This window comes from Phoca vitulina, unplaced genomic scaffold (assembly GCF_004348235.1).
Source record: "Phoca vitulina isolate PV1807 unplaced genomic scaffold, GSC_HSeal_1.0 scaffold13, whole genome shotgun sequence".
In the NCBI taxonomy this organism is placed as follows: Eukaryota; Metazoa; Chordata; class Mammalia; order Carnivora; family Phocidae; genus Phoca; species Phoca vitulina.
In genome coordinates this window covers 45,239,148-45,261,817 of record NW_022589716.1, presented here as the reverse complement: position 1 = coordinate 45,261,817, position 22,670 = coordinate 45,239,148, and the positions used below count along the sequence as shown (strand labels likewise).

At 49.2% G+C, this 22,670-nt stretch overlaps 1 protein-coding gene across 2 annotated transcripts in view; it reads left to right on the top strand.

The window, feature by feature from the left end:
- The first annotated feature begins 2,923 nt into the window (after window positions 1–2,923).
- The window catches only part of RAB43 (RAB43, member RAS oncogene family), a 36,473-nt gene continuing 16,726 nt past the window's right edge, over window positions 2,924–22,670 (top strand). For both annotated transcript variants that reach the window (XM_032412029.1, XM_032412028.1), the window contains exon 1: window positions 2,924–3,249. In XM_032412029.1, coding sequence (XP_032267920.1) covers window positions 3,046–3,249 — 204 coding nt within the window. In that variant the 5' untranslated portion in view covers window positions 2,924–3,045. The remainder of the gene's footprint in view (window positions 3,250–22,670) is intronic.

Below are 22,670 nucleotides of genomic sequence, written 5' to 3'. Positions count from 1 at the left end.
AGAGAGAATGAGAGAGAGCATGAGAGGGAGGAGGGTCAGAGGGAGAAGCAGACTCCCTGCTGAGCAGGGAGCCTGATGTGGGACTCGATCCCGGGACTCCAGGATCATGACCTGAGCCGAAGGCAGTCGCTTAACCAACTGAGCCACCCAGGCGCCCAGAATGTTAATTTTTTTTTAAAGATTTTATTTATTTATTTGAGAGAGAGAGAGACTGAGCGAGAGAGAGAGAGAGAGAGAGAGAGGGAAAGAGCATGGTGGGGGGGAGGGTCAGAGGCAGAGGGAGAAGCAGGCTCCTCACTGAGCAGGGAGCCTGACCTGGGGCTTGATCCCAGGACCCCAGGATCACCACCTGAGCCAAAGGCAGCTGGTTAACTGACTGAGCCACCCAGGTGCCCCAAGAATGTTAAATTCTTGACACATTTTTAAAAATTTGGGATATGCATTATTTCAAACTTGGGGCATTAAGTGAGATATCATAAACAGTTTTGAATTTGAATCGCTCTGTTTCAAATGAGTATAATTCAATTTCAGATAAAATGCCACTGTGCTACTCAGAAACTTACCACCAAAAGAGAGGAAATGCAGATATTTTTTTAACAGCTTTATTGAAGTATAATTTACACACCATCAACTCCACCCATTGTAAGTGTACAATTTAAGGATTTTAATAAATTTCCTGAGTCATGCAGCCCTCATGACAGTCTAGTTTTATTTTATTTTTTAAAAAAGATTTTATTTATTTGTTTGAGGGAGAGAATGGGGGGTGGGGGTGGGGGGTGGTGAGGGGCAGAGGGAGAAGCAGGCTCCCTGCTGAGCAGGAAGCCCGACGAGGGGCTCGATCCCAGGACCCTGAGATAATGACCTGAGCTGAAGGCAGATGCTTAACCGACTAAACCACCCAAGTGCCCCAACAGTCTAGTTTCAGAACATGTCCATCACCCTACAAAGACAAGTGGTAGCTGGGCTTTCTGGCAAAATCCATAGCCAGACCAACATGCCCCCATCCCACCCTAAACCAGTGCCAGGCAAGATGAATGTAAAAGCCCATTCAATTATTCAGCCACATGTCCACCCCACCCTGCAAATGTCTACGCTCTTCCTTCCTCTCCTCTTCCTTCCAATAGCTGAGTCTTGGCTCATCCTGGCCCCTGGGCTCACCTTTTCCTTCCCTCTCTCCACCAGTGGCTGTGAGGAGCCACTCTGGCTGGAACAGATGTTATTTTCTGGGGTTCTGAGCTTTGACATGCCCCAGAGCCCAGCCCAGCCTGTGGAAGCCTTCCATCCCATGTCCTTCTGTCTCCTTCTAGCTCAGAATGGGAGACTATTTCCTGCCCCTCCAATCTGATGTAATAAAGCTGGGCTCCCAGAATTGCTTTTCCTTGTCACTTTGGGGGTTCCTGTCTAACAGTGTTGGGTACTTCCCATGGGAGAAGAGTTCACACTGTTCCAGAACAGATTGCTCCTCCATCTTCTCCATGGGTCTGTCTTTGCCTCCTCATCCAGTCAGTCTCTTCCCCACTTGGCTGGTAAGGTTCGTCAGGGATCCTGATGGACTTGCCCTCTATGGCCTCCTTAAGCTATGGGAAAGCCCTCTTCCCTTTTCTGCTGGGGAGGGTACGGATTTTTGTCTTCTTTGTTCACTGATGTGTTCCAAGGACCTAGAACAGTACCTGAACCATAGTAGGCATTAATAAAATTTATTGAACCAAGTAGAACTGGAGTCTGAAGAGGGCAGGAGTATTCTCAATTCCCTCCCAGCTGGGTAGTTGGGAAGCCCTTTGTGGGGAGAGGTTCCATTTTATCTATTTCAAGCTTATTTGGGTTCCATTTCTCCAAGGACCCTTGGTTTATGGATTATCTTGGCAGAAGCTGGTCTGACCTTCCACAGAATTCCCCACAAACCTTCCATGTTCCTTTGCTCAGGCCAGTCATTGGTGCTGTTTGGCGGGGTCAGTTCCCCCAAATGGACCCATAACCCCAACTGAGCCAGTCCACCCTGAGCCATTTGGACAGCTGCTTCAACCACTGCTAGGCTGCCTTTGGGGGTTGTGATTTCCCAACTCCTCCTTCTGGCCTTGCCATCCACCGAATGGGCTCTCTAGATCCCTTCTCCTGAGAGCCCTGAAAGGGGGGGTCACGTTGAGGACACAGCCTTCAGGTCCCTTTCCCCATCGGGATTCTGGTCTTCACCCCAGTTTTGTAGCCGGTTTAATTTCCGGCCTCACTGAAGCCTTCTCGTTCCTTGTAGTGGGCCGCTATGCCTTTCCCTTCTGTGTGGGAAGATGGTACCACCTCTCCCAACCCCTGTTGGAGGGATTCTGCCGTGGTTGTCCCCTTCCCAGTGATCCATTCTAGAGGAGGCCATTCTGGGTGCAAGGGCTGGGTTAATGGCCCCAGGCCTGCAGGCCCACCCAGAGACTCCACCGTACCCTTGAATCCGCTCCTCATTCCACCCTTGAGGCAGCCTGGCCCGTGGCGGTGGGGGGCGTGGCGAGGGCTGGGGGCGGTGCCGTGGGCGGAGTTGGGTTGTGGGCGGACCTAGGGGCGGGGCTGAGAAGCGAAGAGTCCCCGGGCCGAGGGCGGCAAGTCGGTCTGGGGGCGGGGCCGGGAGCGGTGCTGGGGGCGGAGTCTGGCCGGGGCGGTGCTGGGGGCGGGTCCGAGGGCAGAGTCTGATCGGGGGTGTGGCTGAGGGCGGAGTCTGTCCCGCGAAGTGCCGAGGTTAGAGCGGGGATGGGGCGGGGCTGAGGCCGGGCGCGAGGGCCCGACTGGCCTGGAACGAGCAGAGGGCCGGCCGCGAGCTTTGCCGAGGCGGGACTAGGCGAGTCCCGGGCTGAGCGGAGGCCCGCGGGGCTCCGGGCTGGCCGGGGGCGGGGCGGGGGGGGCTGCCGGGGCGGGGCCGGGGCGGAGCCGGGCCGGGGCCGGCTGTCGGCGGCGCCCCTACTTCAGGTGTTGCGGCGGTTCCACGTCGCCAGGCGGTCCGCGGCTTCCGTGAGCTCAGGCTTCCCTCAGCGTCCGGAGCGCCGGCCCTTCGGCTCCCGCGCGGCCATGGCGGGGCCGGGCCCGGGCGCGGGGGACCCGGACGAGCAGTACGATTTCCTGTTCAAGCTGGTGCTGGTGGGCGACGCGAGCGTGGGAAAGACGTGCGTGGTGCAGCGCTTCAAGACGGGCGCTTTCTCGGAGCGCCAGGGCAGCACCATCGGCGTCGACTTCACCATGAAGACGCTGGAGATCCAGGGCAAGCGGGTCAAGGTGGGAGGCCCGGCCTGGGGTCGCCGCGCGGGGGTGGCCTGGCCCTCTCTGGCTGCCGCGCAGCCCGGGCTCCTACGGGCACCGGGTGTCGACCGGGGCCCCTGGAAGGCGCTCCCTCAGCGGGGGCGGCCCCAGGCCGCAGCGAGCGCCCCGGATTGTCCTGAGGATTCTGGCAAATCTCTTTCGATTCCCCCTTTCCCTTCCTCCTGTCGGAGCAGGCCCAGGCCTTGGGGTCTGGGTCAGGTTCAGTCCTCAGAGCGCCGGCCTTGGGTTGTGCGTGTGTGTGTGTCTTGGGGGTAGTGCGGGGGAGGAGGCCCTGCCCGCCGGAGCTCACACCCTGGGGGCACTTTTGCTCCAAAATAACTTCGCCAGTGGAAGGCAGCAGAGCGCCTCGGAGTGCGGGGGACAGAAGGCCGCCTGGCTGGCCTGACCCTTCCCCACCGCGATCGAAGTCCCCAGCTCGGCCCTGGTGGGGGGAACCCGGCCAGAAAACTACACCCCCCCACGACTAGGAGGGATCAGGAAGTAGTTGTTTCTAGGACCGGAGGGCCAAAACTTTTTGTCAGAATTTCCGGCCTGGCCACGCCTCCCTGCAGTCTCTTTGTGGACCTGGTGGTGGAACTTTACTCGACGAGGGCCAGCACTGGGTCCCCTCCCCCAGCTGGAGTTTGATAGAAACTGAAAAGTTCACAGATACCGGAAGGTGGGGGAGAGGACCAAACTTTGGCAATGACTCTGAATAGAAACAGCAGGATGTAGTTGCCACAATGTCCTGGCAATGGTTTGATAAATAATATTTGTGATTAATGAATCAGAGTTTCTTAACCTGGCTACCAGCCCTCCGTAACAGAGTTAGGAGACCGTGGCCAGGGCAGAGCATTGTTTTTGCTCAGTAACTTAACTGAGCTGTGCAGAAATCTTTTCCATTCTTTCATGGTTTTCAGCTCACGTGATCTGCAGGACAGCTTTTAAGAGCACTGGGTAGGGGCAGCACAGGGCAAGTGTTATCTCCTGTTATCTCTGTGTTTTCTAGAAGTTGAACCAGGGTATTGGAGTCCCTTGAGACCTGATGCTCTGGTGCTTTGCGTCCCTGGGCTGCTGTAGCCCTGCTCATGTTTGCCTTTTGCCAGGGTACTTAGCTCTTTGTTTCTGCAAAATTGGGATAATTTCTGGGTGTTGCCCACCTCCTGTCCCTCCATGGAGAAATAGTAAGCCAACAAACTTTACATGACCACAGTGCCTCTAGAGTTCATGTGCCACAGGAAGCAGAGACTCCCTGCCTGAAGGGTTTTGTTTTGTTTTGTTTTAAAGAATCTTTTGGGTTTCTGTGTGTTTTTGGTTTCCTTAGGATGAAAAAAAAAAAAAAGAGCAAGGTGTGGCAGGCAGCTTTGAGTCATTATTTGGGACCACCCCTTTGGAACAGGTGGCGAGGGAAGGGCTGTAGGATGGGTGGAGTGTGTCTATGGATGAGTTTGTGCCCTGTGATGATGCCAGCAGCCAGAGGGAAAGCGGAGTGCCTAAAATATAGGCATAAATAGCAGTGGTGTTCCTGCAGGCTGTCGGCCTTCTCCTGCACCCGAGTGTTTGTGGTGGCTGGGTGCTGACAGTGGTCAAGGAGGGGGCAGGGTGTTCCTGTTGACCTGGCAAGATAACAGCCTGTGCCCCAGTGGAGCCCAGGGTGTGCTGTGTACCCGAGCGCAGGTTATGCAATGCGGGGCAGGCAGTTCGTGATTTCTGTTCCTTATGGTCACCTCCACGTTGTTCTCAGGAGGCCGCCGGGTGGGATTGGGATCAGCACGGGGTAGGGATGGTAAAACCCCTCGGTAGTTATAACGGCTGACCCTCTTGAGAGGCCGTTGTGTGCCAGCCGATGTGCAGATGTGTTCTTATTAACCCTGTACTGGCATAGGACAGGCTGGCCCCAGGGCACAGCCAGTAACTGACCGAAGTGGGCATTTTTCTTCCAGTGTTTCTGACTCCATAGCATCGAGGGCTTTCCCCTATGCCAGACTGCCTCTTAGAATCTGACTGTTTGGAGTGGGAAAGTCTTTGGCATTTATCTACCTCCTCATTTTGCAGTCAGAGAAACCTGGGTTCCAGGGTGCTAAAGAGGCTTTGGATTGAAACTGAGCAGCAGTGGGTGGGGGACAGTCCATCAACAGCAGTTTTGGGGCTCTACTGACTCAGCAGGAGCAAGTCATTTTTGCTTTCCGAGTCTGTTTCCTCATCCATAAAATACCTCGGAGGTGCCTTGGTTTTTTTTAAAAAAACTTAAGGTTTGTTAGAGTTAAATTTATACTCCTTAAGCTTCACCCATTTTAGGTGTACCGTTCTGTGAATTCTTTTTTTTTTTTTTTTTTAAGATTTTATTTATTTATTTGGCAGAGAGAGACACAGTGAGAGAGGGAACACAAGCAGGGGGAGTGGCAGAGGGAGAAGCAGGCTTCCTGCCAAGCAGGGAGCCCGATGTGGGGCTCAATCCCAGGACCCTGGGATCATGACCTGAGCCGAAGGCAGACGCCCAACGACTGAGCCACCCCATTCTGTGAATTCTGACGAAATGTATACAGTCCCATAATCACTACCACAATCACAGTATAGAATACTTCCAGCAACCCACAAAGTTCCCTTGTGTCCCTTTGTGTCAGTGTCCTCCCTTCACCCCAGCCCCTGGCAATCACCGATCTGTTTTCTGTCTCTATAGTTTCAGCAGTGTGATTTTTTTTTTAAAGATTTTATGTATTTATTTGACACAGAGAGACACATCGAGAGAGGAACACAAGCAGGGGGGAGTGGGAGAGGGAGAAGCAGGCTTCCCGCCAAGCAGGGAGCCGGGTGCGGGGCTCGATCACAGGACCCTGGGATCATGACCTGAGCCGAAGGCAGACGCTTAACAACTGAGCCACCCAGGCGCCCTCAGCAGTGTGATTTTAACTGGAACCTTTGATGAACCAGATTTTATTGTTATTGTTCCTGCAGAAAGTGTGACCACATCAGGGATTTTGTTTAAAACCTTTCCAGGAGCTATCTGGGGCCGAGCAAGGATCCAGCATGATCCCCCAAAACTCCTCTCCTTGTTCTGCAGCTTTTGTTAGAGCTTGACGAGCCCAGAGATAGATCACCTGGTGTTTTTCCAGCTCCTCTGAGCTCCAGTGCTTGGGGGTGCCGTGAGGGTAAAGGGGGAAGGCCAAGAGGCCACAAGTTCAGAAGGGCCTTAACTAGCTTCTCACCCAGCCAGAGCAGAACCACTTTTATCCAGTTCTATATTGAGGTTCCACTTGTTTTTATTTGGCTGAAAAGTTCTGCTGCTAAAAAAATAAAAAACTTTGCAACATCACAGATCTAATTAAACCCCTTTATTTCTTTTTTTTTTTTTTTTAAGATTTTATTTATTTATTTGAGAGAGAGAGAATGAGAGACAGAGAGCATGAGAGGGAGGAGGGTCAGAGGGAGAAGCAGACTCCCTGCCGAGCAGGGAGCCCGATGCGGGACTTGATCCCGGGACACCAGGATCATGACCTGAGCCGAAGGCAGTCGCTTAACCAACTGAGCCACCCAGCGCCCTAAACCCCTTTATTTCTATAGTCACTTCCTGTTGCAACCAGAATGACATCCATACTCCTCACCTGAAGAGGTGGGCCCCTGTCTGCCTTGGCTGGTTTACTGCCTTCCCTCTGCCCCTCACTCACTGCTCTCTAGCCTCGATAGCCCTTTCCTTCAGACATGCCTGCCTTGGGCTCTTTGTATCTGTTCCCCCGCCTGTCATAGCGTGTCCCTACATCCCCCTGTTGCTTCATTTGGCTCCCACTGCAAATGCCTCCTCTTCAGAGAGAGGCCTTCCCTGACCTTCTGGACCCTCTGTCCCATTACAGGGTGAGTTCAGAGGTAAGTTCATAGCACTTAGCAGGACTTGAAATGACCTCATGTGTTCGTCTCCTCCTGTACAAGGTCTGTCCGCTCCTTGAAAGTGCAGGGATTTAGTCTGCTTTGTGGGCCTGTGAGTCCCCGCACCTACAACAGTGTTATATGCATGGTGCATAGTACATGTCTGGGAATTGATTTTTATTAATAGAGGGGAAGCTGAGGTCAAAATAAATGAAGTGACCAGCATGCCTAAGGCCACACACAAATCAGGGGCAAAACGAGGACTTGAACCCAGGGTCTGCCTGGTTCCTAAGCCCAGGGCTCATTTTTACACTTGCCACCCGTCTGAGTCCCTCTGAGTTCAAAATGATAACCCTGGGAATCTGCAAGTTAATGAATCTAGTAAAAAGGCAGTTGCAGCCACTGTACTTTGAGAAACAATGTGGACTTGGGCATTTTATAGATTTTTCAGTAATAAGGGTTGAAGCCCTAGCAAGTTTCAGGATGTTTGTCTGCTACCAGAACATCTAGCCAGCTCTGAACAGCTCACCTAGCCTGCTGTGCTGGTTAGTAAGGCTCCATATAGGGTGATGGGTACCTGTGCCCACCCCATGTGGATTCACACAGCTCTAGCTATGCAAGTTGAACTTCAAGAGCGAATCTGGGGGATGGGGGGCTGCATCTTCCAAACCAAATTTCAAAGGTGTAAAAGGGCAGACAGTAAAAAAAAAAAAAAAACAAAAACTCCCTTTCACCTTTGTCCTCCGACCCCGCAATGCCCTCTAAGAAGAGGCAATTGGTGTTATTGGTTTCTTTTCTATCCTGAGAGTGCTATTGCGAATAAAACCAAGGAATTACAAATATGAGGACTTAAATTATTATGGCCGTTGTTACTATTTTCCTCCTTATCTCAGACAGATGATTTCTTAACTCACCCTTCCCCCACACTTTGCTCCCCGCCCCCGCTGCCCCCCAACCTCACTATCCCCCAGGAAATCTCAGCCGGTTCTAAATCCTTAAAACATTCTTACTGCTCCTCTACTCTCTCTTATCTGGGACAACACAAAGGCCTGTTATGTAAACTCGTTTTGCAGATCGCTGGGGACACAGACCTCAAGTCCACACACAGAGGTTAGCCTTGTCGAATTGTACCCCCTTTATTCAGCTCTCTGTCGGGTTCACTCTCCCCTTATTGAGGATGTTGCCAGATCTCTCCTTCACAGAGGTAAAGTGTATGCCCTTGGGCCTTGGCTCTCAAGCTTCCCTAGGCCCTACAAGTCACCTTTGTTTTTGTAACTGCTCCTGGCACTTTCCAAAGAGGGGGCAGGCAGGGAAATAGGAACTGCCTTCTTTTTAAAGTTTGCATCTTTGGTCCTTCCAATCAGGGGTCTGATTTTGCTATTTGGATCAGGTGCTTTTCTGATTTGGATGTTATTGGTTTGACTTTTTCAGTTTTGATCAGAAATAGCATAAGGACTATTAGATTAGAAAGAAGTTCTGGGTCATGCTGGTTGTCTGGAGAAATCTGTTCTTGAGGCCAATGACAGCCATCCCGTTGCAAAATAAGCCTTGCCTCCTGAGGTTTCTAACAGTCCTGAGGTAGCGCGGGGGTTGTGGAAAGACAGTGGAAGGAGGGCCAGTGTTAGACCCACGAGGCACCATCTTAAAATCTTGACTTTGCCATGTAGTTCTTTGGGCATGTGACATCATTGCTTCTAATCTGCTTCCCTGTAAACCTCTTAGCTTTAGGGACCTGGCCCATTGCGGATCATTAGGAAATGGGGACTGACGTTGGTGTGGAAATCACCTGGGAGAGAGAGTGGCATGGGGCTTCTCAGCTTGGGTGCCCAGCTGACCTTGTGCAAGTCACTTCACCGATCTGTTACTCCATCAGTGAGCTGCAGAAAGAATCCCTATCTCACCTACCCACACAGGGTTTGCTTGAGGTCACCCTGTGAGAAGGATCACCATCTTACAGAGCAGGACATGAAGGCCTGTATGTGGCAGATCGGAACAGAACCTGGCCTTCTGGCTCCTGGTCTGGTGCTTATTCTCACTGCTGTGCTATGCCCTCTCCCACTGGTAGTATGCGCACAAACACCGCACACGCACGGAAAGGTTTGGGATGAGTTTAATATCTGGGCCGTCATATATCACTTATATTTTACATTTTTTGTGTGTTTTGATTAGCAGTACCATATCAGCATCCTAATGCCAGGTGCTGGTTAAACAAACAAATCCTTATTCATTCAGGTGAATTGGGTGAATTGGTACATATGGCTAGTGTGAACAAACGAGAAAGCCCATCTTCTAGAATGGCTTACAAAATGCTGTTCTGTTGAACATAGAGCAACAGAACCCGAGCTAGTGCTGTTAGAGAGAGGATCTCTCCAACCTGCTCTGATAAATTGATAAGCAAGGACCATTGCTCATTAATAACTTCTGTATCTATCCCATGACATACATGGACTCCTCTGATCTTACTTGTACTCCTTTGCCTTGTAAACCTCCCTTTCTTGGACTGGAAAAACAGGAACTTAGTCCTACATGAGATATGTAAACATTGTGAGTTCTTCGAGGTTTTCGCACCTGTTCGTCAGTGTTTGAGGTGACACCGTCCCAAATTTGGAGTGTGACTAAGGAGTAATGTGACTAATTTGTAAAAAAAAAAAATAGCAACCTAGAACCTGATGTGTCCATGGGTGCTGCCCCTTTCAAAATCGTCTCCTTGAGAAATTGTGTGCGTATTTCCCCAGTGTTTGATCAGCTGTGACGATCCTTATTCACATTCTTCAGAGCCTGCAGCTCTTCCTTCTGGCAGGTCCTTCAGGGGTGTATTTGAGAGTGTTCCATAGTGGTAGCGTTCTTCGGTCCAAAGTGAGGTCTAACCATAGAGTCACAATTCTGGTGCACGTCAGTCCAGGGGGCTTGCCCAAGGGCCCTGACAGCAATTGCAGTGTGTGTTGGGCAGCGACAGGTCATTGGAGTGTGTCATCTCTTGAGGCGACTGCTTTTTAAGGGGATGCTGGTCATCTTGATGCGAGAGGCCTGAAAGGTTGGCTTCCAGCTCACAGCTCATGGTTAGTGGGTTAGATTAGCTGATGTGGATGGTGTTGGACCATTTCATCACTGAAGGATCCCATCACTCACTGAAAAAAAAAATCCTATAATTTCCAGGCAGGGAATCCCCACTCCTGCCATTTTGATGCCAGAGAAAGATTAAAATTAGATATTTTTATTTATTTATTTATTTTATTTTTTAAAGATATTTATTTATTTGACACAGAGAGAGAGAGAACAAGTAGGCAGAGAGGAAGGCAGAGGGAGAGGGAGAAGCAGGCTCCCCGCTGAGCAGGGAGCCCAATGTGGGGCTCAATCCCAGGACCCTGGGATCATGACCTGAGCCGAAGGCAGTGGCTTAACTGACTGAGCCACCCAGGTGCCCCCAAAATTAGATATTTTTAAAATGAAAAATATTCTGGGGCACCTGGGTGGCTCAGTTGGTTAAGCAGCCAACTCTTTTTTTTTTTTTTTTTTTTTTTAAGATTTTATTTATTTATTTATGAGAGGCAGAGGCAGAGGGAGAAGCAAACTCCCTGCGGACCAGGGAGCTCGATGTGGAACTCAATCCCAGGACCCCAGGATCATGACCTGAGCCAAAGGCAGACACCTAACCGACTGAGCCACCCAGGCACCCCACCATCCAACTCCTGATTTTGGCTCAGGTCATGATCTCAGGGTCGTGAGATCGAGCCCCAGGTCAGGCTCCATGCTCAGTGGGGAGTCTGCTTGAGATTCTCTTTCTCCCTTTGCCCCTTTCCCCAACTCATGCTCTCTCTCAAATAAATAAGTAAAGAAATAATCTAAAAAAAAATTAAAAATGTTCCGTTTACATTTTCCAGTGAAAAGCTTTGTTTTTTTGTTTGCTTAACTTGTTTTTTTATTCTTGGGTTTTAACTCTCATGGGTACACAAATAGCAGATGATTTCATGATAAAAAAAGTAGAATTTAGCTGTCAGAATAAACTTCAGTTTGCTATGAATTGTTAATATCTTCCATGTTTACATTATAGATAATTACATAGAAAAAGATCGGTTTTATAAAATATGGGAACATTCTTTGAAATACATAGAAAAAAAATCTATTTTATTATTGAAATCACAAGGTAAATACCTCAGTGTAAACTCTGACTCTAGGGTTTTCTTTGGGTTCTTTTCCCCAGAATAAGCCCTTGGTAAGTGTTGGCTGAATGAACAGAGAGGGAGGGAGAGAAAGAGGGAGAAGGGAGAGGCTTCTAAGCAGGAAAGGGTATCAGTAAACCTCTGCTTGAAGGGTTGGGTTCATGCAGGAGCTTAAGGGCTCCTGGCCGGGGAGGGGAGATAAATGTCAGGTGAAAACGGGAGACCTTATAGGAACTCTGTGTTTTGTTTTGTTTTGTTTGATTTTATGACTTTTGAGAAATAGTGTCACCATAGTGCAAGTTGATGGGGAAAGTTTTTGTAGACTGGTTTGCTAAAAAGCCTAATCTCTTAAAATTTAACTGGCAAAGTTCAGCTAATTTGATGTGAAACAGTCATGGTTGGTATTTTCAAGCCTAGTGTGAAAAACTCATTAAGTATTAAAAGGACTCCAAGCTATAGAATTCCAGCTAGATTCTTCTTTTTGCCACTCAGGGGTTCCCCTGCCTCTGAGCAGGAGCGTGATAATGGATGGAAGGCCGTGGTGTGTTAAGATGTTTTGGGGCAGTTTGCTCTGCGTGTGTACATGTATGTATACATCAGCAGATTATTGTTTTGCTTTACGTGAGTTGGCCTTACTTGACTGTCATTTTTTAAAAGATTTTTAAAATTTATTTTAGAGTGAGTGAGAGTGTGAGTGGGGGGAAAGGCAGAGGGAGAATAGAGTCCCAAGCGGACTCCGCGCTGAGTGCAGAACCCGAGGTGGGGCTCAATCCCACAACCCCGAGATCATGACCTGAGCTGAAATTAAGAGTCAGACGGATGCTCAACTGACTGAATCGCCCAGGTGCCCCCTTGACAATTTTGTCTAAAGTAGCACTCTACCAAGTTCCTTAAAAAAAGTCTTTATTGAGATATAATCCGTATACCATAGAACTTCCCCATTTAAAGTGTTCGGTTCACTGTGGTGTTGTATACTCACAGAGTTGTATAACCATCATCACAATCAATTTTCAGATATTTTCATTGCCCCAAAAGAAACCTGCTACCCCTGAGCAGTCATTCCCATTCCTACCTCCCTATAACCCCTGGCAACCACTTGTCTACTTTCTGTCTCTGTAGGGTTGCCTGTCCTAGACATTCCAGATAAATGGAAACCTACAATATTGTGGGTTTTCCTGTGTCCAACTTCCTTCACCAAGCATAATGTTTTTGGTCTTACTTGCCTTGCTTTGTTTTTTTCTTCCTAGCACTTACTACCACCCCACGTCTTGCTCGCGTGTTTGTTCCCAGGCCCGGGAGGGCATGTGAGCTCTGCTGTGTGCCCGCACTTAGCACTGCACCCTCTCTGTTGTTGAATGACCCACATGAAGCTCTCTGCCCTCACTGTTCAGTGACTGACTTTCTGCGTCACAAAGTATGTCTTGGCCTCTGTTGGATCTCTCTCCCATGCCGTCTTCTTAGTAATTTGGAAATACGTATGTCCTGTCTCTATTCATCTTGTTAAATGTTAAATACGTATTCAAATTTATATTTTCCTACCTGTGGTCTAGAATTAGTATTTATTTCTTTGACCCTAAGAGGACAAGAACCTTGGCACACTTTTCCTCCCTCCTCATTGCCTCCCCACCCCCAGTTTCCACATTGAAATCATCTGGGATTCGAGGGCCAGATCATTATTGATTTTTTTTTTTTTGACATTTTGCATCAACAGTTATTTTAATTCCTTTAATTTATTTAATTTATTTAATTCCAAGTTTTATTTATTTATTTTTGGTTTACTGTTTTTTTATTGCTTTAGTTCATTTGCATTTTGCCTGAATTGTTCCTCAAGTGATTCTTTCAGAAAGAATCTGTAAGTGACTCTTGAAATCAAGTGACCCTTGATTTCTAATGTTCTGAAATCTTACCATAGTGTACCTAGGTTGTGGGATATTTTTTCATTCACCTTGCTCTGAACTCAGTAGGTATAACCAGAGTGAAAATTCCTGTATTTCTAAAGGTCTAAGAATTTTTTTTTTTAAGATTTATTTCTTTATTTTAGAGAGAGAGGAGCAAGCAAGCGTGGTGGGGGGAGGAACAAAGGAAGAGGGAGAGAGAAACCCAGGCAGACTCTACGCTGAGCGTGGAGCGGACATGGGGCTCGATCTCAGGACCCTGAGATCATGACCTGAGCCAAAACCAAGAGTCAGATGCTTAACCGACTACATCACCCAGGCGCCCCTAAAGGTCTAAGGAATTTTTAAAAATGTATTTGATTAGCTCCTATTCTCCCCTCTGGAGCTTGCATGGTACAGGAGCTGGAATTTAGGGTCTGTTCTTCACATCTCTTATCTTCTCCATCTCAACAGCATGGTGCTCTATTGTGCTGTGTTCTGGACAAACCCTGGGCTTCACCTTCCAGTACACTGATTTCCTTTTCAGCTGTGTCTGTTCTTTTTTTTTTTTTTTTAAGATTTATTTATTTTAGAGAGAGAGAGAGAGCATGAGTGGGAGGGGCAGAGGGAGAGAGATTCTTAAGCAGACTCTGAGCACAGTGCTGAGCGCAGACTCAAGCTCATGCTGAGCGCAGAGCCCAACCCGGGGCTCCATCCCAAGATCATGACCTGAGCCAAAATCGAGAGTCAGACGCTTTAACCAACTGCACCACCCAGGCGTCCCTCAGCTGTATCTGTTCTGACCATTCATTCCATCTCTTGTTTTATTTTGATAATTACAATTTTAGTTTCCAAGATCTCCAGTTTGTTCTTTTTCATATCAGTAATATTTTCATTCTGCAGATATTATTAATACTCTTATTTTTCCCAACTTTTTGTTATGAAAACTGTCAAGCATATAGAAAAGCTGAAAGAAGAGCACAATAAACCCCAAACCTATCCTCCACCTAGATTCAGCAGTTGTTCTGTTTTACTCTGTTTGCTTCGTCTTTCTGTATATGTAATATACCTTTTTTTTTTATTTGAAAGTAAGTTGCAGATAACATGATATATCACCCCATAGCTCAACATACAACTTTTAAGAATGGGCATGATTTTTTTTTCTATTTTTTAAACTCCAGTGTAGTTAACATACAGTGTTATATTAGTTTCAGGTATACAGTATAATGATTCAACAGTTCTATACATTGTTCAGTGCTCTTCGTGATAAGTGTACTCTTAACCCCCTTTATCTATTTCACCCATCCCTACTCCTATCTCTGGCAGCCACTAGTTTATTCTCTGTATTTAAGGTTGTTTGTTTGTTTGTCTCTTTTCGTTTGTTTGCTCATTTGTTTTGTTTCTTTTTTTTTCCATTTGTTGTGTTTCTTAAATTCCACATATGAGTGAAACCATATGGTATTTGTCTTTCTCTGTCGGACTTATTTTACTTAGCATTATACCCTCTAGGTCTGTCCACGTTGTTGCAAAGGTCTCATTCTTTTTTTATGGCTGAGTAATATTCTGTTGAATATATTTACCACATCGTCTTTATCCATTCATCTATGGTTGGGTAATTGGGTTACTTCCATGTCTTAGCTATTGTAAATAATGCTTCAGTAAACATAGGGGTGTATATATCTTTCAGAATTAGTGTTTTCATTTTCTTTGGGTAAATACCCGGGAGTAAATACCCACCAGATTATTGGATCATAGGGTAGTTCTATTTTTAATTTTTTGAGGCGCCTCCATACTTTTTCCCACAGTGGCTGCACCAGTTTGCATTCCCACCAGTGGTGTGTGCAAGGCTTTCTTTTTCTCCACATCCTCACTAACACTTCCTATTTCTTTCTTTCTTTTTTTTTTTTTTTTTTTTAAGATTTTATTTATTTATTTGAGAGAGAGAGAGAGAAAGAGTGAGCGGGGCGGGGGTGTGCCTGGGGTGGCTCAGTTATTAGGCATCTGCCTGCGGCTCAGGTCATGATCCCAGGGTCCTGGGATGGAGCCCCACATCGGGCTCCCTGCTCTGCAGGAAAGCCTGCTTCTCCCTCTCCCACTCCCCCTGCTTGTGTTCCCTCTCTTCACTGTGTCTCTCTATCAAATAAATAAATAAAATCTTAAAAAAAAAAAAAAAAAGAGTGAGCAGAGGGGAGGGACATAGGGAGAGGGAGAAGCAGACTCCCCTCTGAGCAGACAGCCTGATGTGGGGTTCAATCCCAGGACCCTGGGATCGTGACCCAAGCCAAAGGCAGATGCTTAACCAACTGAGCCACCCGGGCACCCCAATACTTCCTATTTCTTGTCTTTTTGATTTTAGTCATTCTGACAGGTGACAGGTGGTGACATCTCATTGTGGTTTTGATTTTTATTTCCCTGATAAGAATAAGCACAATGCTTTTAACACACCTAAGTAAATCAGTACAGTTGAACCTCGAACAACTGGGTACACTTCGGTGCAGATTTTTTTTTTTTTTTATTTGACAGAGAGATAGCACAAGTAGGCAGAGCGGCAGGCAGAGGGAAAGGGAGAAGCAGGCTCTCTGCTGAGCAGGGAGCCCGATGTGGGGCTCGATCCCAGGACCCTGGGATGATGACCTGAGCTGAAGGCAGCTGCCCAACCGACTGAGCCACCCAGGCGCCCCTGTGCAGATTTTTTATAGTACAGTTCTGTAAATGTATTCTCTCTTCCTTATGACTTTCTTAATAACATTTTCTCTAGCTTATTTTATTGTAAGAATACAGTATATAATACATATAATATACAAAAATATGTGTTAATCGACTATTTATGTTATCTACAAGTCTTCCCATCAATAGTAGGCTATTTGTAAAGTTTTTGGGGAGTCAAAAGTATACACAGATTTTTGACTGCCCAGGGGGTTGGTGCCCCTGACCCCATGTTGTTCAAGGGTCAAATGGTATTTCTATAAAATAGCACCTACTGTCTAGTTGATTTTTAAGTTTTTCCACCTTTCTCCCTCAAGTTTTTTATAGTGTTTTTCCTCTTTAATTTTTGTTCTTTTTTTGAAAGACTTTATTTGAGAGTGAGCACGAGCAGGGAGAGGGGTAGAGGGAGAGGGAGAAGGAGACTCCCAGCTGAGCAAGGAGCCTGATGTGGAGCTCGATCCCAGGACCCTGAGGTCATGATCTGAACTGAAGGCAGACGCTTAACTGACTGAACTACCTAAGGCGCTGCAGTGTTTTTCCTCTTTGAACCAGAGTCCAGTAAAGTTTGGTCCAGAACAACACCTTGCTTTTTTTTTTTTAATGACTTTTTGTTGTTGTTAATGATACTGATTTTGGATACCGATTCACTTCCTGGATTTGTCTCATGGTTCCCTTGTGGTGTCTTTGCACTTGTTCCTTTGTCTCCTGTATTTCCTGTAAGCTGGAGGTTGAGTTAGAGCTCACTTCGACTTGGGTGGGACACGGCAGGTGGCACAGGAAGCCAGGTTCCCACATTGGTACTGATGCCTTGGTTTGATCACTTGGTTGGGGTCGTGTCTACCAGATTTCTCTATTCACATTTATTGTTAAAAGATTCCTTTTTGCTCTGTTAACTTTGTTTCCTGGGATATCACTTAAGAGTCGTGGCCTTGAGCTGGCCTTTTCTGCCTGGAGCAGTGGACAGGATGAAATGAGATTCCAAGGAGAAAATGCCTGGAACTTTGAAAGTGTTCTGTCCAGCTTAATTACAGTTGTTGGTAGATGTGACCATCTGACACCCTGAGACATAAACTGCATATTGGGGAGATCATTAGATGGCGACTAGTTGATGGTTTGTCTGTCCGTTCTATAACTACCTCCTCTTTCCCAGGCACCGTTCTAAGCTCAAGAGAAAAAAGGATGAGTAAGAGACAGTCCCCGTTCTTCAGGAGCTCGTAACTGGTCAGGGGCACAGACAGGTAAACAGATAGCTAGCATGCAGTGCTATTAATGTCGTTGCCCAGTTTCTGAACCAGGAATTGGAACACATGGCCTGACAAGTATGTGTGTGTTTATTTTAGCGACAGCAAGACCGAGTATTGAAAATTAGGACCGTCCCTGCAAAGCAGGGCCCTGTGGTTGCCATGGCTGTCACAGGGATGTCTGCTGAATGCCACAGGGGCACAGAGGGGGCAGCAATCCGCTCTCCCCAGGGTCACGGAGGCAGTGAGTTTCATGATACGTAGGCCCTGAAGGATACGTGAATTTCCCAGTGAGGAAAGATAGAAGGGGCTTTAGCTACCAAAGCCATATATGTGCAAAGTCAGGGAGGTGTGGAAGAGGAAGTGTGGGTGTTTGTCCAAGTCGAGCGTAGCTGTAGTGTCAGGGGAGATGAGACGATGCAAGGGGCTCAGCGCCAGACTTCTGATCGCGGAAGGTGCGTCACCTGTGTCCTGAGGGCTGTGGTGGCCCTTTGTGTGGGAGACCCACTGTTTGTCCCTGAGGCTTGATGCCAGCTGGAGGCACCATCAGCCGTGACTGAGCGGAGGGGCGGCCAAGGGGTCAAGGCTGAGTGGGGCTCCCAGCTTGGCGCACTCTCCATTAACCCTGGTGTCAGGGTGCAGGAGGGACAGTGTGAGGGAAGGCAGAGCTCATTTTGGGATGTAGTGCATCTGATCCCTCTCTAGGCTGGGTCCTTGCTGCAGAGGAATTTTGGAAAAAGAGAAGCAGACGGGCGTAAGGGAATTAGTGTAGAGGCCCCGAGGGCTCCATGACACCATTTACCCAGGAAGTCGGAGCTCATGGCCATGGCTTTAGGAATGCTGTCATCGCTTGCTCTCAGCTTCTCCTGGTAGGCATAGGTTGTTGCCACAAGGAGCCGGCAGTCCACCTGTTAGTTATGGGCTCTTCCCAGCCTGGCGGGCCTGCCTGACCACTGAATCGGGGAGGGGGGCTCCTGGCACCCTGCTTCGGTCGGGTCACTCTCTGTTGCCCCGTAGTGCTTAAGGGGGCCTGTGAGTGTGGTTTGGTAGCAGCAGGGAAGGAGGCCACAGAGGAAGGACTTGGGTTGTGCTAGGTGATCTTGGTTTCCCTGTGAGAGGGAGGAGGGGCATCCCTGGGGAGCCGGTGGTCTTTTGCGAGCGACCAAGGCAAGACTCCTTGGTCAGAGGCTTTGGTCTCTTTCCCACATCTCGTCTTTTCCCCATCAAGACTGTTCAGGAAGGGGTTTGACTGATTCCTGCAGGAGGTATGAAGCATCACTGAGGTTTCTCAGAAGAAACAAAGCAAAACAAAGCATTTAAGGATTCTGGAGGAGCCTTGCACACAGTAAAGGGCATGGGCTTTTAGAGTCAGACAAAGCTCTTCTGCCACTGCTTCCCTGTGACCCCTCATGTAGAAAGTAGTAAGACTTACCTTCTAGGGTTGTGAGGATGAAACGGGCTGGCAGAGGTGAACACTAACACAGGTGGCGCCCGGAGGTTCTCGAAGCACGTTAGAACCCCTCCTGCGCCTCGTGCTCCCGCCAGCCCTGCAGAGTGGGACTGGTCACCGCTGTACCCAAGTTCCTGGTGAGGAAATACCGACTCCAGGTAACTACTGGAACCATCCTTGACCCCTCTGCTGATGGAGTAGAATGGGAACCTGAGATTCCTGATCACTCGTTCACTTCCAGTGACAGATAACCTGCCAAGGAGGGTTGCCTTGTAACAAGGGACAGAGAGAGATCTGTGACACTGGGACCTTGGGCAGCTGTGTTTAGGGGGCAGGAGGAGTCTTGAGCTCAGGAGTACGCCCGCAGCCCTTGCTGCCCGCTGCAGAGAAGCCGTCTGTGTTCAGGACCTTGTTGTTTGCCCCTCCCTGGGTCACTAGCCCAGCGTGTTCTTGCCCTGCTCTCCCTCCCTCGGCTTCTGCCCACCTGCCAGCTAACATACTGGACGTTTGGCAGCTTCTCACTATTGCTCCTAAGAGTAACCCGTGTCTCGGTTCTGGCTTGTTGGGAAGCCCCAGGCTGTGCTCTTCCCTGGAGGACTGAGGCAGGAAAAGTGACAGCGGCTGGCCAGAGGAGTGGCCTGTAGACTCCACCTCCTAGGTCAGCTCACCGCATCCCAAGACATGATGAAAAATAGCTCAGGAACTCGTATTTGGGTCAGTCTGACCAGTTTTCAGAGTTTTGTCCTGAGAACTAATTTTTCCAAGGTCTTTTTCTACTATGAAGAAGCAAGGAACTTTCCACTGTTTGTTTCGTCATGCAGGAGAAAGACCGTTCACATAAAATCCTCTTCTATTTCCACTGGTGGAGACAGTGCTGGACATAGGTTTTGGGAACTGAACCACTAATGGTGCTTTTTTTTTTTTTTTTAAAGATTTATTTATCTATTTGAGAGAGAGAGAGAAAGAGAGCACGAGTGGGAGGGGCAGAGGGAGAGGGACGGAATCTCAAGCAGACTCCCTACCGGGCATGGAGCCCGACACGGGGCTTGATCTCACGACTCTGGGATCATGACCTGAGCTGAAATCAAGAGTCGGATGCTTAACCAACTGAGCCACGTAGTCACCCCGCTAATGGTGCTTTTAACCTAATGAGCAGACTTGATTTCCCACTGGGGCACATAGGAAGCCACTCCTTAGGGACAGCAGGCACAAATCCCTGGAAAGCGGGTTTAGCCCCACCGTACCTCTTGTCCTCCTCTTGTTGCCTCTCACTGGCCTGACTACCAGGCCCTGCCTTCAGTTCCTTTATTGTTGAGTACCTGGGTCTGTGCCTGGTTGCTGGTGGCACAAAGGAGTGAGATGGGGTCTCTCCCCTCAAGAGCCCATTCTCGATAGCAAGAGAGAGACTTATAAACCAAGAGCCCCACACAGACAGCCCTAGGCCAGTTCCCACTAAGAAACCTGTTTTTTGGTGCCTACAGAATGGTGATGTGCTGCTTTGTTTTAAATTGGATTTGCTTTAGGCTGGACAATCTTTTCTGTTGTCTTGCTGCATTTTATGTTCCTTGCCTGCCCCCAAACGCACCTTAGTTTGGGACACTTGAATTAAATGTTGAACATACTCTGCAGTGTGTGCTGTTACAGAGGCAAGAACACAGATGCTAGGGAACAGGAAGGCAAGAAATGAATTCTGCTCTGGGCTGGGGCTTGGTCCTGTGTGTCAGGGAAAGCTCTACTGACCAGGTGACTTTTGAACAGGGTCTTGAAGGTTAGGTAGGAGTTCACCAAAAGATCAAGATGAATGCAATCTATCCTAGGAAAAGAAGATAAAGACAAGAATATGCCGTCACGGGTGTAGGGACTCAGAGGGACAGTGTAAACAAGGAGTCATTAACTGTGAAGCTTAGAAGAGAAAATAAGCCTCATCTCTTACCCTGAGACTGTGCTTCCCAGATTGAGGCAGCGATACATGGGCCCGAGCCCTCTTGTCACCAAGGCACAAGAAGGACCTGAACGAGACCCAGAACCCTTGCAGCCTGGAAATGCCCACCCCCACACTCAGAAGAGGGGAGCCACCCCCACCCGCACCCATTTGAAACTTACCTGACTGACCTCTGCTGAGTGGGAGTGGGGGCAGCTCCCCTTTTCTGAGTGTAAATGCTCTGGGAGCCCTTCTCCATCCTAACTGGGCCTCACTCCTACTCTCCGTGCCCCGCAGATACTTCTGAACTTCACTCCAGATGTCAGGAGCCCTAAAAATTTCCCCTGAAGTCCGATGTAAGATAAGAAGGCCTGGCTTGGGGAAAGTAGGAGAGGCGGGCAGCGTGCCAGGCGGGAAGTGGGAGAGTTGGGGGGGCGGGCTGGGGCGTAACCCACAGTACAAAGTCCCTGCCTGTTTGTCAAGTGAGTGTGCGGGCAGAGGACTTCCGGCGGGTGGGGTGGCGGTTTCAACTTGGTAGATGCTCTCGGTGGTTTCAGGCTGAACACTCACAGTCTCATTAGGATGCGAAGACCCAGTGGTTTGCTTTCCTAAGCCAAGTCCTGGAGCCTGAGCTGCTAGATGGAGATCCGGCGGGGCAGGGTGACAGGCTCTAAGGGCAGGAAGGGTACTCATCCATCTAGCATGTATTAATCGAGCACCTTCGACATGCCAGGCAGTATGCTGGGTTCTGGGCATATGTGGAAAGCCAGCCAGCCAGGCTCTGCCCTCGTGAAACTCCTATGAGAGAGAACAGGAAACATTTAAAAAGTGCATATGTGTGAGTGCTGCCTTTGGAGAAAAGTAAATCGGGGTGAGTGGACAGGTTGGGCTGCTCTTTTAAGAAAGGGGAATCGTGAAAGACCCATGAGCGCAACTGATACTTGAAAGCAGGCAGGAGTGAAGGGAGGCGGCAGTCATGTGCTGGTCTGGGAGAAGAACACTTCAGGAAGGGGAATGTCAAGGGCAGGGGTCTTGGTATAGAGACCTCCGAGTGCTCAGGGACCGGCCAGGAGCAAATACGGCTGAAGTGAAGTTATGTGAAGGCAGATAAAGTCCAGGCTGCAGGTCCTTTAGGCCTTTCTGGGGTGGAGAGCCGAGGAGCGACAAGATCCTACTTAACACTGTTTTAGGGGCTCCACATCGGCTGCTGTGTGGAGAATGGACTGCAGTGCGGGCGGAGGCCCGGGGCAGGGTTGAGGCTGGCTGCGGTGGCTGTGGTGTGAGGCTTGGTGACAGCCAGTGTGGAGCGGAGGGAGCAGCAAAGGATTCGGTGCCCATGGGCCCTGCTGAGGACAGGGAGCAGGGAAGTAGACAGACAGACAGACAGATGGCCGTGGGCCCAACATCACGCTCTGATGCCTTGGCCAGTCACGGCCCTGTGGGAGCCTGCCTTTCTGCTCTGTGCACTGGGCTGGTGGTCTCTGCCTGCAGGCTCTGACGGGGAACCAGCCTGCTGCCTGCCTCAGGACCCCACAGCATCCATGCGGGGGGTTCTGCTTTGGCTTCTGGGAAATAGGGCCTGCAGCTGTCCTCTCCGATGGATGGCTCAGGATGGCCCCAGTGTGCTTGCCTGCCTCCTCACCTGCCTGTCTCTTGAGTAGCTAAGGTGGCTGATCACACTTATTAAACTTTCGCCCAGACCCCCTTGGGGCCCTGCCTTACGGCAGGTGTGGGGCTCCGACAAAGGAGCTTTGCTTGGCTGCTGGGAAAGTAGGCCCTCACCTGGCTTGGCTTCTCCCACCTGTTTTGGAACACAGAGGGCATTTGGGCCAAGAGATTGAGCCTCCTCTATGAAACCTTCCCTGCGATCCCACAGTAGGACCCCGCTCCACTCAGCAACCCAGGTGGTACTTGGCAAACATCAGTCAGAGTGCCTCTCGTCTCAGCCTGGGCTCCCTCTGGAAAACAAGAGCCTGAGACACAGGCTTGCATGCAGCTCATTTGTTTTGGTGACCGGAGAGAGTAAAACAGGAGGAAGGAAGTGCTACAAGGCTGCATCCTCAAGTTGGTCCCTGCCACGGGCAAGTGGGGCTTGATCTGGCCGGGCATCCCTTGCTCCCCGTTGGCCAAGGGTTGATCCGTAGGGTGGTAAGGCCCTCTCACTTCTGGGTCACGAATGCATGA